The following is a 16541-nucleotide window of genomic DNA, read 5'->3' on the forward strand; positions in this document are numbered from 1 at the left end:
TTCAGAAAATGACTAATTCCTCGTTAGTCACATTTTAAGAATACATTCGAAGCACACCTTCTTAATTTGCCATTCTCAGATAGTGCCCTGAAGCATTAAATGGGATGTTGAGGGCTTGTGTGGTGAGGCAGCCTGGGAACCAGCGTCCTCGGGGACTGAGGAAAGTAAGAGCACTTCCCATCCATCTCAATTCACACACTGTTGGCCTCCCCAACTCCCATCCCCAGCCACTTAACATCACCTTTGAAATACCATGCGCTGCAATGATTATGTTTTTTAAGAGATTGTGTGTCATGCGTATCAGGTGTCCCCATTGTGATAGTTACCAATTAGCTCTGGCAGCCAAGTGTTGCAGCTGCACACAAAGCACCAAATCTTCTATTTGTCTCGTTAAAGGTGCAAGTGATCAGATGCCAAAATGTAATTCAATCCTGGGGGACCGCTTCATCAAAAGTGTTAACTGTTGCTTTCCTTCTCTGCTCTGCTTCAGGTTTTTCTACATCGTCTCAACCAGTACGCAGCCACCAAACTCGACAAGAACATCACAGAGGAGACTGTTAAGGTGAGGGTCAATCTGCGAGGTATGGGATTGCATAATTAAGATTTGGAAAAATATTAAGAGCAATTGATCTTCTCTGGGACACGGCACACAGATTTTATTTTCCTACAGTAACCTGATCCATGAAAGGACCGGAAATTTCATCGGAAACTAAATAAAGTGGGTCTCTTGTTTGGGGTGCTCTTTCAGTCTAAAATAGCCAAGTTCTGAATGGAGAAAGAAGTAGTGGGAGATCCAGGAAGCAGCTGTAAATATAATCTATTTCTGGCTGGAGGATAATAAAGGATACTCTCTCACAGTGGGAGTGTAACTGTTTCACTGAGCTTGCTTACTCTGGAAGGTAAATACACATTCAGTGGATATTTACTGTGCGTCCTGTGTTTTGGAATATGTCTATCCATGCTATGTTTTGTTTGGGAACACACTGTACAAACTAGAGAGGGGTTTGGATAAGGTGGGTCATCACGAGGTTGGGCTGTGATGTCACCAAGCAGCTGAATGACATCCAGTCCTTTGGAGCAGAAACGCACTGATCGAATTTTACCAGATATTTTTTTTTTTGCTATTCTTGTTTTCGCCCCACAACACCCGTAAAAAGTCGTTTCTGGTTTTCATGCTTTGGTTTTATTTCACTAGCTTCTTCCTCCATCCAGAATTGTTTTGTCCTTTAATATCACCACAAGAAGGACATAAAAGGGGGCAGAAGTCAGCACCACATGAAGGCAAAGTTTCCATACAACAGATCTTAAAAATCTGTTCCCTTTTTTCTGCCTCTCTATTGAAATATCTCTAATAATGTTTGAAATTCAGATATCAAAGACGTCTCAAGCCAAGATGCCCATTACAAAGAAACCTCATTCTTTATTGTGTGGCCTCACAAATTCCTTCGCCTAGTGCCACATGACCACAAAAAAGCAGTATATGCCAAAGTATTGATTCGGACAATCCTAGGAATACCACTGGAGGAAGAAAGAGTTGGCAGATATGCTAAAACCACACGTACACACTTAAGTTAATGTGACCATCTAGTGTTTTTGTGTCCTTTTTCCTCTTTCAGGTTTTATTTTCCAACATCGAGGAGATCCTGGCTGTTCACAAAGACTTCCTGTCTATGGTGGAAGAGCTGCTCCACCCTGACCCTCATGCTCACCATGAAATTGGGCGCTGCTTCTTGCACTTTGTGAGTAGCACATGTGACTTTTCTTACTTACAGTAGAGGCTAAACACTGCACAATATGTCTGTGGTTCATTTGATTTTTACTTGAAGCAAAATATGGCACTGCAATCAAACGTGGTATTCATCTAGATTTGCTAGAAAACCTGCAGGGCACAGCCATTTCAACAAGCTAGTTGGTGACGTCGAGAATGGTTGTTTACAAGGAGCGCTGAGTACAACACTAAAGTTTAGGCTAGTTAAGTGTTGATATAATGGAATTTGAGAGACTTGGCGAGATAAATAGAACCAGGGACAAAGTCAAAAAGCAGTTGCCTAAGCTTTTGAGCCAGTAAGACCAGTGGTTAGACCTGTTCTCATTAAGTCGGACAACAGCTGTGGAAGTGAAAGTGAATAGCTGCCTGAACGTGACTAATGTTACAATCGGTGTTAACAGACCACACAAAACACTTCTCCACTCCAAATATGTGCTCTACCACTGCCTCCATCAAGTTGTCAGGCCAACGCAAGATGCTTATAACATTACATTTATGTTCTCATGTAGCAGCTAACATAGCTAACTTTAGCATAACCCAGCAGTCACATCCATAAGCCATCTTCTATCATGATCAACATCACTCCCACCTAGAAGCCATTTCAGATTAAGGTATTGCTTGCATCACAAAGCATTGGTAAAATAAACAAACAGCAACACTCACCATCAGCAGAACTGTCAGGGTTGAGTACCACTTGAACTTGTCCCGTCTGCCTGTGTGCATTGGATTAAATAGCTGGTAATGCCAGTACAGTTTTGCCTTCGTGCGCCCATCCTCATCTCGGTGTAAATAATAGATGGTCATCCTTGATGTGGAGACACCACCAAGATCTTGCGAGCTCTTTGGTCAAATTTTGGAAATGAAGAACTTCCTCCTTAGCGACAGAATCGGAGCAATGTCAGGCTAGTTGATGACGTTAGCTTTGCCTTAGATCTTAAACCAAAATTTTTACTACTCACTGCTTTTGTAATGGCTGCTATACCAGTTTTGCATATCCGTAGAAGTAGTATCAAACTTCATTTCTTTCGTCAAGACAGCAAGTAAGGTTTACCTGTACCGGGACACCGAAAAGTGACTTCCTGTACTTCCATGCACTACTCTACTCAAATTTCTCATATACTGGCTATAAAAAATTATGTTGTCAGAGAACAAAACAGTCATCAAACCACAAAACATCTTTCACATCATCTTTACCAAGTTTAAGTCTAGCTTAACAGCTACCTTCTGGCTAGAAGCAGACAACAAAGAGGCAAACCATTCTCGTGATGTCACCTATTAGCTTGTTGAAAGATGGCTGTGCCCTGCAGGTGAAAACGTTATATACTGTCCTATTTTCTAGCAAAGCTAGATGAATATCAAGTTTAATTGCAGTGTCATATCATGCCTAAGGTAAAAACAAATTAACCACAGTCATATTGTTCAGCGTTTCATCTCCTCTTTTGTAAGTTGAAAGTTATGTCTCCACCTTTGACTTTCATGTCACCATCTTGTCCAAGCTCTTATAGTTCAGTTGCGTCAGCGCCAATTCTGTTTCCAATAATCCTTGGCTCACTGGAGCCTGTAATGTAAAGAATGTCTCTCCTACTTTACTATTGAAGTTCAAATACAGTTATGCCTTTGATTACTGCTGAAAATGATAAGACACACCACATGTTGTCAATTCATCTCTCTGGATTACCCATGATGAGGGAGTGCACATGTGTGATATGCTTGATACGGTTTTGATATACTGCTCACCCCTGCAATATATCACATGTCTTTGATGCAGAGCCTTGAAGCCCACTGGCATATAATAGGTTTCAAAGTCCAATAAATCTTACCATCCTTCTGTTGGGCTGAAGGCGACGGCTCTGCCAGTGAGTTGCTGATGTAGTGTGGGGCTGCTGCTTGCACAGGTGAAAAGGAGGGACAGAGGGATGACCTCATTGAGAAAATGGGATATGATTTGCAGCATAACTGAAAACTCATGACCATAATTCAGTCATGAGTGACCATGTGAGTCCGTTGAGATAAGACTTGGACAAATGTTCTTTTTCCGTCCTTTTCCTTGTTTTGCAGCGTTTTTTTTTCCGTCTTTGTGGTGATTTGTTGATGCTCTAAAAGTTCCAAGAAAGACTTACACAATCTAACTGTACTGTACTAAAGAAACACAAATAGGTAAGTAAGCCAGCTGGACAGTGGACTGCTCAAATCAAAATCCCTCTGTGATTCAGGCCTGCAAATTGGACTCCACTCCTCCCTGTTGGACTACAGTAACATTTGTCCCTAGGGCCAAAGAATAATCTTTATGGAGGTTCATAAACTGACCTCTTAGCAAACATGACTCAACAAAGAGAGCATACTCTTCAGCTAATCATGAAGTTGTGTTTTGCAAAACGCCCCCGCTTGTTGTTATGACAGTTATGTCTCTCCACATCACCAGCTTTGTCTTCTGAGGGAGAGCAGCATGGTTGAAGACTGTGTGTACTATTTTTGCTGCTCTGTAGTGACTTTGTAGTGAGTGATTTAAAGGCTGTGTGGTCTGATTCCACTGCTGCCTGTCAAAGACAATGGAGTATGAATGTCATGAGAACTGCCGCGCTGGAAAGTTGTCGGTCATATGGCTGCAAGGCAGATGACAGGATATGATTGGAGCCCCCCACATATATATATACATTATTTATTTCATGATGGAGAGGAGTGTGGAGAAGAATGCATGCCCACCATGAATCCTATAATTCATGTGTCTGCTCTGTGGTCTGTTTTTGCCTTCTTGTACTCATTTTTCTTTATTTCTCCAGTCAGTATATCTGTCTTCTGTATCGCCCTCTCTGGCTTAATTTATTTCTTCACGCCCTCCTCTCTTTTTTTTCTGTTTTCTGTTAGACTCAGTTGCCCTATTTCTCTCTCCTCCTGTCTGTAATTTGTCCCTTTTACTCCCCATGCGTCCTTCTCACCTTGTCATTCTCTGTCTTTTGCAGAGGAGCCGTTTCCAGATTTATGATGAGTACGGCGGGAATCATGAGAAGGCCCAGAGGCTGCTGCTGGAGCTCAATAAGATCAGAAGCGTCAGGACATGTTTACTGGTGAGAAGGGGGCTGTAAAGGTGCACATAATACAATAGTGTCCCGCTGCAGAGCTCCAGGGTCAGGCCCACATCTGATGCTGGGACTCACCTCCATCGGCAGGGCCCATGGTGGAATATCACGTGTTTTTGTCAGGATTCCTTATCAATAAATAACTTTTACATGCCACTGTATTATATTGCATATTGTATTGTTTTATGGCACCTAAAGCCAATAAATAAAGTAGCCTACAGAGCATATATTAAATACGCTGTATCACATCCCTGCTGTATAAGTAACATGCGTCGCAGGATGATCTACAAGCTCTTTATAAGCTGACTGATCAAATTTGGTTTCATGTTTAGGCTACGTATGATTTGTCCTGACTTCTCTTTAATCGGTAAGTACAAATGTCTTATTATAGACCATAGAGAGTAAAGTGTTGACTAAGATGCCACATAGCTACTTCCAACCTCAAAGGTAAACCATACAACCTCAGTATTTTGCTAAAAATAACTTATAAAGTTACGTAACAAAACGTTAAGCAGTAAATAACATGTACTAACCTGATTTTGCTAATGTTAGCTAACGTTACTGTATACAACATTAGCTTAGTTAGCTAACTTTTGCAAACTCGTAAGATTAGTACAAGTTACTTGCTGCTTAACGTTACTTTACCTAACTGCATAAGTTACAGTTCTATTGAAATATAAGACACTTTTTTGGGACGACATCACAATGATGTCATGTTATTAGCTTGAGGCAAAACACGACTCTCCACCGCAGTGCTGTAGGCTACACAGGAGTCTTAAAATGTCGTGTCATGTTGTGTTATTGGGAGACAGAATAGATATTATAATAATAAAACTTACATTTTATCACGTCACTGCCTGTCGACAAAAATGAAGAAAACTATGGTTAAATGTGATAAGACAGAAGGACTGGACGGAGGCGGCGATCATCAAAAATGCTCACATGTGCAGTGCACACTTCATATCAGGTTAGAGAAAAAGTAGTTATTGTTGTAGGGATGAATAACGTTATATGTATTTTAGGGCTATCATGTCCACATAGTTAGAAATTAGGGAGGTATTAAGAGGAATGTTGGATTTCTCTGTAACGCTAACTTTTTAACGCGTTAGCTAACATTAGCTTCTTTAGCAAAACAAACTGCAGGAACCCATTCAAGTATCGTCCTCCTTTGTAAGATTGGCATAGTAATCAACCACAAAGCTTCCTGTGACATCATCCATCCACTGAGTGAGAGCATACAGGTCGGCCAGTCTGGTCCTGTTGGTCAGTGTTTACTTTTTCAAGTAACACCTCATTACATCCGTAAATCCAGTCTGACGCTCTACATCAAAATTAGATCCCTGTTGGTCGAAGAAACAGAGCGTTATATCTCTATGTAGCTTAACAAACAGTTAAGTTCATCACACTTTGTCTCCCCCGACAGAGTGTGCTTTACCACCTCAAGAGTGTGGTGCTCTGGATACATTCCGACAGCGCTCTGAATTTATGACCGGTCCAGTTTGTACCAGAGTGCGCTCCGACACTCGGCATGAGTATTTCTGAATGCACCACTTGCATCATCTTCCTCCATTGTCTAAAACAATCTAACAGAACTTGCTAGCTAGCACTAACTAATGTTGGTGGAGTATTGTTTTGCCTCAAGCTAAGCCCCGCCCACCAAAAAACATCATACTAATTACTAACAGTAAAAGGGTCTATAGATGGAGGTGGTGTTGCTTATTGAAACCAGTTATTGCAGGCTATCCTGATGGTCGTCTCTGGCGTACACTTCCTTCTCCAAGCTTGGAACTGAAGGGTCCGATGAAAAGGCGGGCCTGAGCCTGGAGCTCTGCAGCTAGACCCTTCTCACATAATGAAACATACATACAGCCAAGTGAAGTCTCAGAGGATCAGTGCTCACGTCCAAATCAGAGAAACTGTTAATGTTTAATGTTTAATCCGCGCTAACACACAGAGAGTGCACACAAATACACAAGTTTGACTTCTGAAAATAATGCTGAGCTCGTAGGGCCAATGTTCAAGTCCAAGTGGAGTCAAGCGTGTTTAAAACTGGACTTGAGAACTGCTCACATATGAAGACACATCGTCTCAGTCTTGTAGACATGCAAACACGCAGTCACCCACACATGGCAGTGTAAAACCCTGTACTTAATGTTCCAGTGTGTCTGACAGCTGATGTGACTCGGCCCCTTGTGTGGGCGTACTCCCTCTTCCTGTCCCGACACTCTAAGAGAATTTCACTTCCACAGGGGAGCATCATATTGCTAGAACAAAAGATGACTACATCCCCACTGCTGGCTCGCTAAACTGTGTGTGTGTGTGTGTGTGTGTGTGTGTGTGTGTGTGTGTGTGTGTGTGTGCGCGCACACTTTAAGAGGTCAATTTAAATGTTGGCCCTTTTTCTTTTCCATTGCCTCTCAAAGCTCTTCTCTTGATGCTGTTTACAGTCTCTTGTCCCTCTGTTGATACTTTTCACTCTTTACTCATAGGCTTTGACAGTTTGTAATGTGAGTCCGTCTCACTCCCTACTCCTTTGCTTCGGTGCGGCACACACTTGTATCACTACACACTGTCACCCCTTGTGTTTTAAGACTTCCATAAAAACGGAGCACTTTGAAATCGAGATCTACAGCAGAGTTGCACTCCCAGTAGAGCCAGAGTATGACCACAGACTTGGGTGTATTGATTGGCCGGCTCTCTGGTAAAGCATATGACCTTTTCGAAAGACTGTAATTCATGGAGTGAGAAATTCAACACACACACACATGCACATAATATACACTCCATCAGAGAAGAGTAGCTGCAAGAGCTCTGCATCTTATTTACTATTCGTGTGTGCCTTTAATCTACGAAGCCAGAGGAGGCAAAGATATTAATTGACTTTGATTTAATGGGGTCTTTATAGCCTTGACCTTTCTGTGACCCAGCCTTCCATCAGGGCTATATGGGTCTCATGTTACCCTCCAGCCTACACTTAGCTTTGAGCTAATATACCTCAGGTCACCTTCTCTGCCTTGCAAGGACCAGGGTGGGGATATCCGCTAACCTCCACTAAACCTTTGGCCTGCTGGCTGCCGTTAAACCTGTTTTATTGTTTACACCGTAAACCAGCACCTCACTGATATTTCAGGTGAGGTTAGAATAATTATTAGCGGTTGACCTCATAATATGTCACCTACCACATGTAGGTACAGGTCACTTTGATTGACTAAGGGCAAGGTTTGTCTCTTAGTTAATGATAAATCCGAATTTAGGGACGACGATTTTGGTCTGTTGGCCATTTTGGTCCAGACTTAATATTTCAACAACTATTAGATGGATTGCAATGAAATCATGTGATTGTATTGTGTACACCTAAGAAGCCGCTGCGCCATGCGCTGTCAACCTCAGCCCGATGAAGAACAGTTGTGCTCGAAATGGTGTGTAGGTGTATTTAATAAGTGGACGTTGGAGCCCCGCAGTGTGTGAGCTGTTTGCATGTTTCACAAACTCATTTTTTTCCCAATAGTTCGGTTTATGACCAAGTACCTCCAAAATCGGTGACATACCCATCAGCCTCAGCTGCATATGGTGCTAATTAGCAAAGGTTAGCATTGCAAACATGCGAAACTAGCATGGTAACAGTGGTAAACACTGATGAAAACACTGATGTGAAAACTTCATGACATCAGCTAATTTTGAATAAACACGATGACCTCTCTGCTTACACCATCCTCAAACAAAAGCCAACTGTGAAATACCTCTAATACTGCTGATAAACCCGTTCTGATATATGTTGCCAGAGACCTTTATTCTAACACCACTCTGGCAACTTTGACATTTATTTCACCATGTCTAAAATCAAAACCAAATGGACCTCAGCTTTTATCTAACAGTTTGGTTTTCTTTACAATGAGCATTACAGCCTCACAGGGTTAGCCTTGTTAAACCTCCTCTCCTCTCCTCTCCTCTCCTCTCCTCTAGAATTGCATGTTGCTTGGAGGCAGACAAAACACAGAGGTCCCACTGGAGGGTTACCTGGTAGCTCCTATTCAGAGGATCTGCAAGTACCCATTGCTGCTCAAAGTGAGTATGGTCCTGTGAATGCTAACCATGTATTATGGAGATACCACACCCTTGTGCCACCTCTGTAGGGCACCTTCTACCCCTCTTTTCATCCACCACCACCTAGTCATTAGTTAGGGCTGTCCCGTCCTATTCACATCAACCTCTCCCTCGCTAATGAAACACTGGTCTCATATTCTGACACGTCTCTGCTCTAGTTCCCCAGCGCAACCACATCGTAGGAATAACACAGGACCTATCATCACCTCCTCTGCCCAGCTGTGCATTCAGACGCTTTGACTGGACTCATTCATACCTGCATTCTCAGTTGTTAGTTTTGAAATTTCCTTTTCCCAAGTTAAACTTGAGGGAAATTAAATACACTTTCAAAGGCTTGTTTTAGTGAGTGATCCGAGCTGTCCCATCTCGTTTGTCTTGTTATGATCTATTAATTCACCCAGGCGTTCTCTAAACAGCCACTAGCACGAGCACAGAGATGTAATAATAATAAGGGGGTAATCTGATGCTCCGCCATTTGAAGTCTTTCAGCTGCCGGGGCCTCCTTCTCTGAAATGACACAGATAGCCATCACTGGCTGCAGATATATCCAGAACAGAGTAAATCAGCCCTATAGCGGCTGACATGCTGAAAGGCAATGTTTAGACTATAGACGCAGAGATCACCATCACTTTTGCTAGACCATGGCATGCAGTAGCTTCTAACCACTAAACTCAGGAACCACTGAAGGGTAAGTAAATGTGAAGTGGATAAGAAATTGAACGTTTATTTCTGTCTTGCTTTTCATGATGTGCAAATTATGATTCAGAGTTGGATTTGCCACAAATTTGATTTGAGAGTAGTTTGGGTGCATTAATGGGAATGTGTGTCTTTATTAACACATAACTCTTTTTTCTCCTTGTGTGACTTTGTGTGGTCTGTGTGCAGGAGCTGCTGAAAAGGACCCCGAAGAAACACAACGACTACGTCCTGGTGCAGGAGTCTCTGCAGGTGATGAAGGCTGTTTGCTCCAGCATCAACGAAGCCAAGAGACAGATGGAGAAGTTGGAGATTTTGGAGGAATGGCAGTCCCATATCGAGGGCTGGGAGGTGGGCCTCAGCTGAACTCTGTAAACTGTGTTGAATGATTTAATCTCACCCAGTAAATTCAATTTAAATGGCTGTACTGACTTGTTGCTCTGTTGTCAGACTTGGCGTGTTTTTTGATTTTTATTATTTTTTAAAAGACAGCTAAGCTTTCCTCCCGTCAAAGCTCAAAGTCATGACATATTTAAAGCCACTTAGCCCTATGCCAGCAATTCATCAAGAAGTGGCGTGACTTTTGTCAGGTTTTTAAGCTTTCTTGTACTCTCTGAGAACAATGGCTTGTATTCACAATGGTCAAATTCTTTCCGCCTGGATGAGCCTGTAGTTAAAGCTGTCACGCTTTAGGGTGACTGATCTAATCATCGTCAGGTGGACCACACTTCTTGGTCTGGAGGGTTGCCCTTTAGATTAGTTTTCCTCCTGAGCTCTGGGATGCCTTAATAAGGGGTCAGTAGGCCTAGTGGTTGTTGGAAAGAGAAAACAGTGGTGGTAATTGTAATTCAAGAGGCTGGGATGCTTATGTAATTGACCTGGCTTCATGCAAAGAAGGCCTTAAGACTTCCTGGACACATGCAGACAGAAAGACTCTGCCGGTGTTGATACAGCTTCTGACTGACGGTGCAGGCAGTAACTGATTTCTGGTAAAAACACAGACTTTTAACTCAGACAAGATACAATAGATCATGATTAGACTTCCTTAGGCTTTAAGTATTTGCTTTAGTACTTTGCTTTATACTAAAATATACTCTAGAAACATGAATGAATATTTATGAAAATCCATGCTGAATCTATTAAGGTAGCTCTTTTCAACATTCAGAGCCTATCTGTGATTCAGACTCTGATTCAGTTTGTCTGAACACTGTTCTCAACATGGACGTAGCTGAGCCAGTGGCTAGCTGCTAACGGTGTTAACAGCCTGGTCAGTGCCAACAACAGCAACAGTGCTGACCGAGTCGATGGTGTTTACCGATGGATGGGTGCTATGTTTTCTTGGTGACACTGTCCAGATATCAGTGGTAAACGTCGTATGAGCCCATGGCAGAGCGAAGGCAATTGTCTAGCCAATGGGAGTCATACAAAGGACTCGCAGCACTAACATGCATGGGTGACAGGAAGGGTTGTGGACCAAACTCGTTACCTTTAAGAGTACCGACCAAATTACATTGGTACTACCATGTCCCAATTCATGTGAATTGGGACATGAACAATTGGTGCCAAATTTGGGTACCTAAGAGTGTACCTGGGTGAGAACACTGGCTTCAGACAGGAGGCAGAAGCACCTCAGCGCCCTGAAGCCAGCAATCTGTATGTGAAACTCTGTGGCAAGCTTGGGGGTGCTTTGTTGCGGAGACAAGGGAGATATGCAGAAGTGCCAGATTCAGAAAGGAAGCCAAGGTCCGTGAAATGACCTGAAGCTATTAAGACAGAGCTCCTTGGCCGGCTTCCCAACTTCAATCTATAGTCCCAGTTTAAGTCTGTAGTCCCAGCTTCAATCTATAGTCTCTGTAGCCTCTGCAGCCCAGTATTACTGCTGTTTGGGATTGTGTTTTTTTTAATTACATACTTATCTACATATTTGTCAGTTGTGTCTAAACAGAGAGCATGAGAGACAAGCAGTACACACACACACAAGCAGACAGACAGACAGACAGACAGACAGAGACTTAGCTCTTTGTGTGATTGGAAAAGAGCAGATGAGAAGAATTGCTTGTTGACACAGCTTGTTCAAAAATTGCATTGTTATTACAGAAAGAGTTAAGTACAAAAAATCAGTACTGTTGGGTACCCACACCAAATTCGAGGTTAAAAAGTAAACAGTACCCAACCCTAGTGTCTGGACTGTCTACCACAACAACTGACGGAGAAGCTTGGATAACAACACTCACATTGGGAATGTCACTTCATTCGCTGCTCAGGACACCGTTACTCCATTATATCTTCTCAAAAAGTTGTTTGCTGCTTTATTAATGTTGTGGATGTCATATTCGAAACCTTCAATGTGTATGCAGACCAAAAAAATCCCAGGCTTAGAAGTACACAGTATAAATTCTGTTGCACACTTATAGGAGGATAAAAACAAGAAGTCCCAAAATAATCACTACTAGATGTATACACACAAACACACACACACACACACACACACACACACACAGAAGGAGAAAAATAGTTAAAACTCTAAGAATAGTGTGATCAGAGTGAGTTTTATTGTTGGGTGCGGTGACATATCTTGCTCTCGACACACTCCTGGCTGTAGCTACTCTGCGGTTTCCCCTCAGCACTTTTTATTAATCGTAAACATTAGCTCATTCTGGAGCGGGACCCTCTGACTTCTGCACGCCAAGCTAAATGAGATGGAACTGAGAAGAAGAGAGAGGGTGAAATAGAAAGAAGAGGAAAAAAGGAGAGGGAGTTGAGTGATGTTTGTATCTTGCATTTCTGTGGGGGTGTCTGAGGAATGATGGAGGGATGAGGAGTGATTGTGAGAGCCTCTGTTTTTCCATCGCTGCTCCTCCGCCCGGGCTGATTGCTTGTTAGCGCTGACCTGCTCCACAGCTGGCTGCCCTCGGGGCATCCTGGCAGGTTCACCTCGCGTGGGAGAGACAGGGCGATGGCCTGCAGTGGTCACCATGGTGACGACTGCCAGCATTCGTCAGGGCGGTGATTGCCAGTTGGTTTGTGTTGCAAGTGTCTGTGTTTTGTCACTGTTTACCATAGAAATACGTTTATTTTAGAGCAGCGGGTAGTAGTTTCCAGTAGTGTTTTCACTTCACATTCTGTTCTCTTGTTTAAGTTTAATTAGCGCTCTTAAAATCTACTCGAGTTGTCGAGTTTGCTTGATTTGGCTTCTTTGGTTTTAAGAATTTCATTTAAATTGTCTCATCTCCCCAGCTAATTGACAAATACCACATCTGAGTTCAACACAAACTTTTCCACCATAGTTTTTCCTTAATTAATGACATATCCTGCTTTGCTGCTCCTAATTTTTATCCATTTCTGCAGTTGTTATGTCTGGCTGTTGTCTGGTTATAAAAATAGAAGGTTGAAATTTAGATGAAACAGATGACTGAGGGTTTAAAGTGTTGCTTAAGTTTCTGAATGCACCCTCTGTGGAGCTTGAGCTTGGAACAAGATGAATGTGAAGAGTGATAGAAAAATGCTGCAGAGAAAAAGAGAGGCTGCACCAAAAGAAGTAAATTGGCAGGGGGTTCTGTCAAAGGCGCATGAAACACAAAGGGGAAGTGTCGGTTCTTCCATTAAGGAAATGCAGCTCTATAGTCTCAACCAGTGTGTGCGAGTTGCTATTGCCCCCTTCAAGTGACCAAGACAAGTTGGCCTTTCCGTGTCTGGTGTGCACACATTCACTGGCTGCAAATTAGTTTAACATCTGGTCATGAGCTGGGGAGTTAAAAGGCCCCTGAAAGAGCAGGGGACTAAAAAAAAACAAGCATGGAGGAAGGAATGAAAGAGATAGAGGAATAGTGCAGGGAATCAAGGGGAGGGGAAGCGAGTGAGAGATGATCGGCAGAATGGAAGGGAGGAGAATTAAAAGGGCGAGGAGAGAAAGAAGGAAAAAGCGGGATAGGTTTTGGCCCGCTGATGTCTCCAGCAGGAGGAAATGCTTAGCACATTTTCCGGCTCCGTGCGCATAGGAGTTATTTTTAGCTCTGAAGGGCCGATCAAACGTAGTACATAAATTCCCAGAGCAGGCAAGGTAAGGGGAAAAGACAGCACACTTTATCACTTGCAGCAGGAACCCCAACCAATATGGTGACCAGGCGTGACAATGCAACACATAGTTTGTCCGGACGGGATGTTATTCTATAGAGGCTATTACAGCTATGCATTTTCAAGTCCCTCAGCAATCTGCTCTGAGGAAGCAGGGAGTGTTTTCATAGACTCCAGAGAGAGGGAACAGGAAAGGCTGGGCTTTGTGATCCCTCCTCCTGTTCAGACACTATGTGTGTACATTAAATGGCAAAGAAATAATCTGTAGAAACTTTGTCTGTCAGATAAAAATTAAATTAAAATATCTGCAAGTTTGAATACCTCCTTCCCCGCATTCCTGTGTGTAAATCTATGCCATAGCATCTGTTTCACTCTGCATTTTTCCTCTCTGTTTGACCTTTTCCCCACATGTCCGCTCGCAGGGCTCCAATATCACAGACACATGCACGGAGATGCTCATGCACGGCGTCCTCTTGAAGATTTCGGCTGGAAACATACAAGAGAGGATTTTCTTCCTGTTTGACAAGCTGCTGGTCTACTGCAAGAAGAAAAACAGGTGGCTTGACCCGCTTGTGTTCATTACGCTACAGATAAAATCCACAAAGCAGGAGATGAATTTAAATTCTCATTACAGTGTGTGTTTTTCAAGAGACAGAATAAAAATATTGTTTATGCTAATATCAAAATTTCCCTCTGTCTCTGTGCGCCTACAGAACATTTAGAGCATGGTCTTTATAAATAATTCACCGCGCAAGTTCCTTTACTTGTTTAAGGGAAAGGGAGCAGTGCACTGTGGGAAGCATTTTAGCTTTTTGTGAGGGGAGTTGAAAGAAGTCATGCAGTAGAGGCGCCACATGAGAGAAGGATATTTTTTTTTTTATCTTGGGAATACAGTGACAGGAGTTGTTAACCACCATCTGTGGACACATGTTCATAAACACACCGAATACTATGACATTTGTCATGATCGGCGCAAGTTGAATCAGGAAACTCTTGCTGATTGTCGATCGTTGTCGTGTTTCTGCCAGATCTGCTCACGCTGAGCTACTGATACAGCTGCTAACAATGCTGCTGCGTCCATTGTGTGCGTTTCTGGCAGGTTTTGTTTATCCACCACCAACCAAGCTGCCACCTGCTTCGATTTGCTTTTACTCTACGTGCTGTATACAGTGTAGTGTCTGCAGGTAGTATCCATTCATGACTAAAGAAATAAAACCAAGACAGAAAATAAAGTGTGTCGCTCTGACCTTAATTCGAGTAACTTGTCTAAATTGGATGCTTTCCTCACTTAACATGGTTAATACACATGGACAAACATCAGATGATTATAATTAGTCTTTTATAGAATCCCAAATGGACTGTGAGTGATACTAATTACACAGAAAGTAATAACATGATTAAACTTTATGGGTTAATATTTGTGGTTGCTTTTCTCTGTCCAAGGCGTTTAAAAAACAGCAAGACGGCCACGGAGGCTCCTCGCTACCTGTTCAGAGGGAGAATCAACACGGAGGTGATGGAGGTGGAAAACGTGGATGATGGCACGGGTGAGTGGACGAGTAGATTTTCTCTTTGTGCTCACACTCTCTCTCAGAAGCTCATTTTTTATGTCAGCAGCACTCCTGGCAGCAGCAGCTTTAAAATATGCCGTAACCCACACAGGAACGTTGACAACCTACGATTTTATACTTGGAATGCCGATGGAAAAATAAGATTTACCTATAAACATTTTTTTAGACATCTATAGTTACTTATTCTTGGGGCTGTGCTGCTGCTGCTGGTACTTGGTGAACTCGAGCGCTTGTGTCTCTTGGCCTCACATAGCCACTGATTATCATTTATATTTGTAGAAGCCATCATTTCCTCTCCAGCAGACCTAGATGGGCCGTAATATTGGGTGTTTTTGGTGAGAGATGGATGGGTTTGGGTCTGGAGAGGGAGGATAAACACATGAGGCCGGCGGCGGTGCAGTAACTCCTGGGTGTTCTGCACCACAGGCGGGAGATCTCAATCTGAAATCCAGGGCGACAGGAGTATTTTAGCTTGGATTCCTACGTAATAATAAGCGCTGCAACTTTTTTTCCCAGGCGCACACTTGCTGCCTGAGGTTGAAAAACGCCCTCAAGGCATGCCATATAAACATGCTTTTAGACCTGATTGTAATTGATGATTGTAATGGTTGGCTTTTTGTTACACCCTTGGAGGGAGAAAATCAGAGGTCAGGTGGTGAAGCATTTCAAATGTTCTCTAAAAGATGGAAGAACATGAGGAAGATTCAGCTTATGGTCAAGAGTTCAATTCCATTTGTTCTGGTTTTTTAATTTTTTTTTTTTTTTGCATACCTTATGGTTATATTTGTGCGTTAGGTTACAGCTAAACACTATGGTAAATTAGCAAGCTGCTTATTTTTTTAGACCAGTATTGCTAATGCAATTCAGTATATGATTCTTTGCTTATCTTCTGTATTATTTAATCATCCTAATGTATGACCAACACAACACTGTATACGGTCACAATATGAACTACTCTGTCATGTAAGCCAGGCCTGCAAGTTATGATAAAATGAGATTAATTGTCATGAATAGGGCTGTACCCGACTGAATCATCATCAGTCAAATCAGATTTGGCTGTTTAAAACGAATATTTGACTATTCGCTCCTTTTATTTTACATACAGAGTTTGAGAGTTTGACCTGGGTTCATCAGGATATTCAGGGTGACAGTAGTGATATAGTAAACCAGCCAAGTTAGCCCTTTGAGCTAATGTGTGCTAACTATGATAATGATGCATCGGAACTGTGTGACAACCTTTTTTACTGACAC

General features: G+C 42.5%; 1 protein-coding gene across 1 annotated transcript in view; it reads left to right on the forward strand.

The window, feature by feature from the left end:
* Positions 1 to 16541, forward strand: part of prex2 (phosphatidylinositol-3,4,5-trisphosphate-dependent Rac exchange factor 2) — a 130443-nt gene that overhangs the window by 22097 nt on the left and 91805 nt on the right. The window contains exons 2-8 of the mRNA XM_033638992.2: positions 491 to 562; positions 1617 to 1739; positions 4729 to 4833; positions 8809 to 8910; positions 9835 to 9996; positions 14142 to 14275; positions 15163 to 15266. Coding sequence (XP_033494883.1) covers positions 491 to 562; positions 1617 to 1739; positions 4729 to 4833; positions 8809 to 8910; positions 9835 to 9996; positions 14142 to 14275; positions 15163 to 15266 — 802 coding nt within the window. The remainder of the gene's footprint in view (positions 1 to 490; positions 563 to 1616; positions 1740 to 4728; positions 4834 to 8808; positions 8911 to 9834; positions 9997 to 14141; positions 14276 to 15162; positions 15267 to 16541) is intronic.

Source organism: Epinephelus lanceolatus, chromosome 20, assembly GCF_041903045.1.
Source record: "Epinephelus lanceolatus isolate andai-2023 chromosome 20, ASM4190304v1, whole genome shotgun sequence".
Lineage (NCBI taxonomy): Eukaryota > Metazoa > Chordata > Actinopteri > Perciformes > Serranidae > Epinephelus > Epinephelus lanceolatus.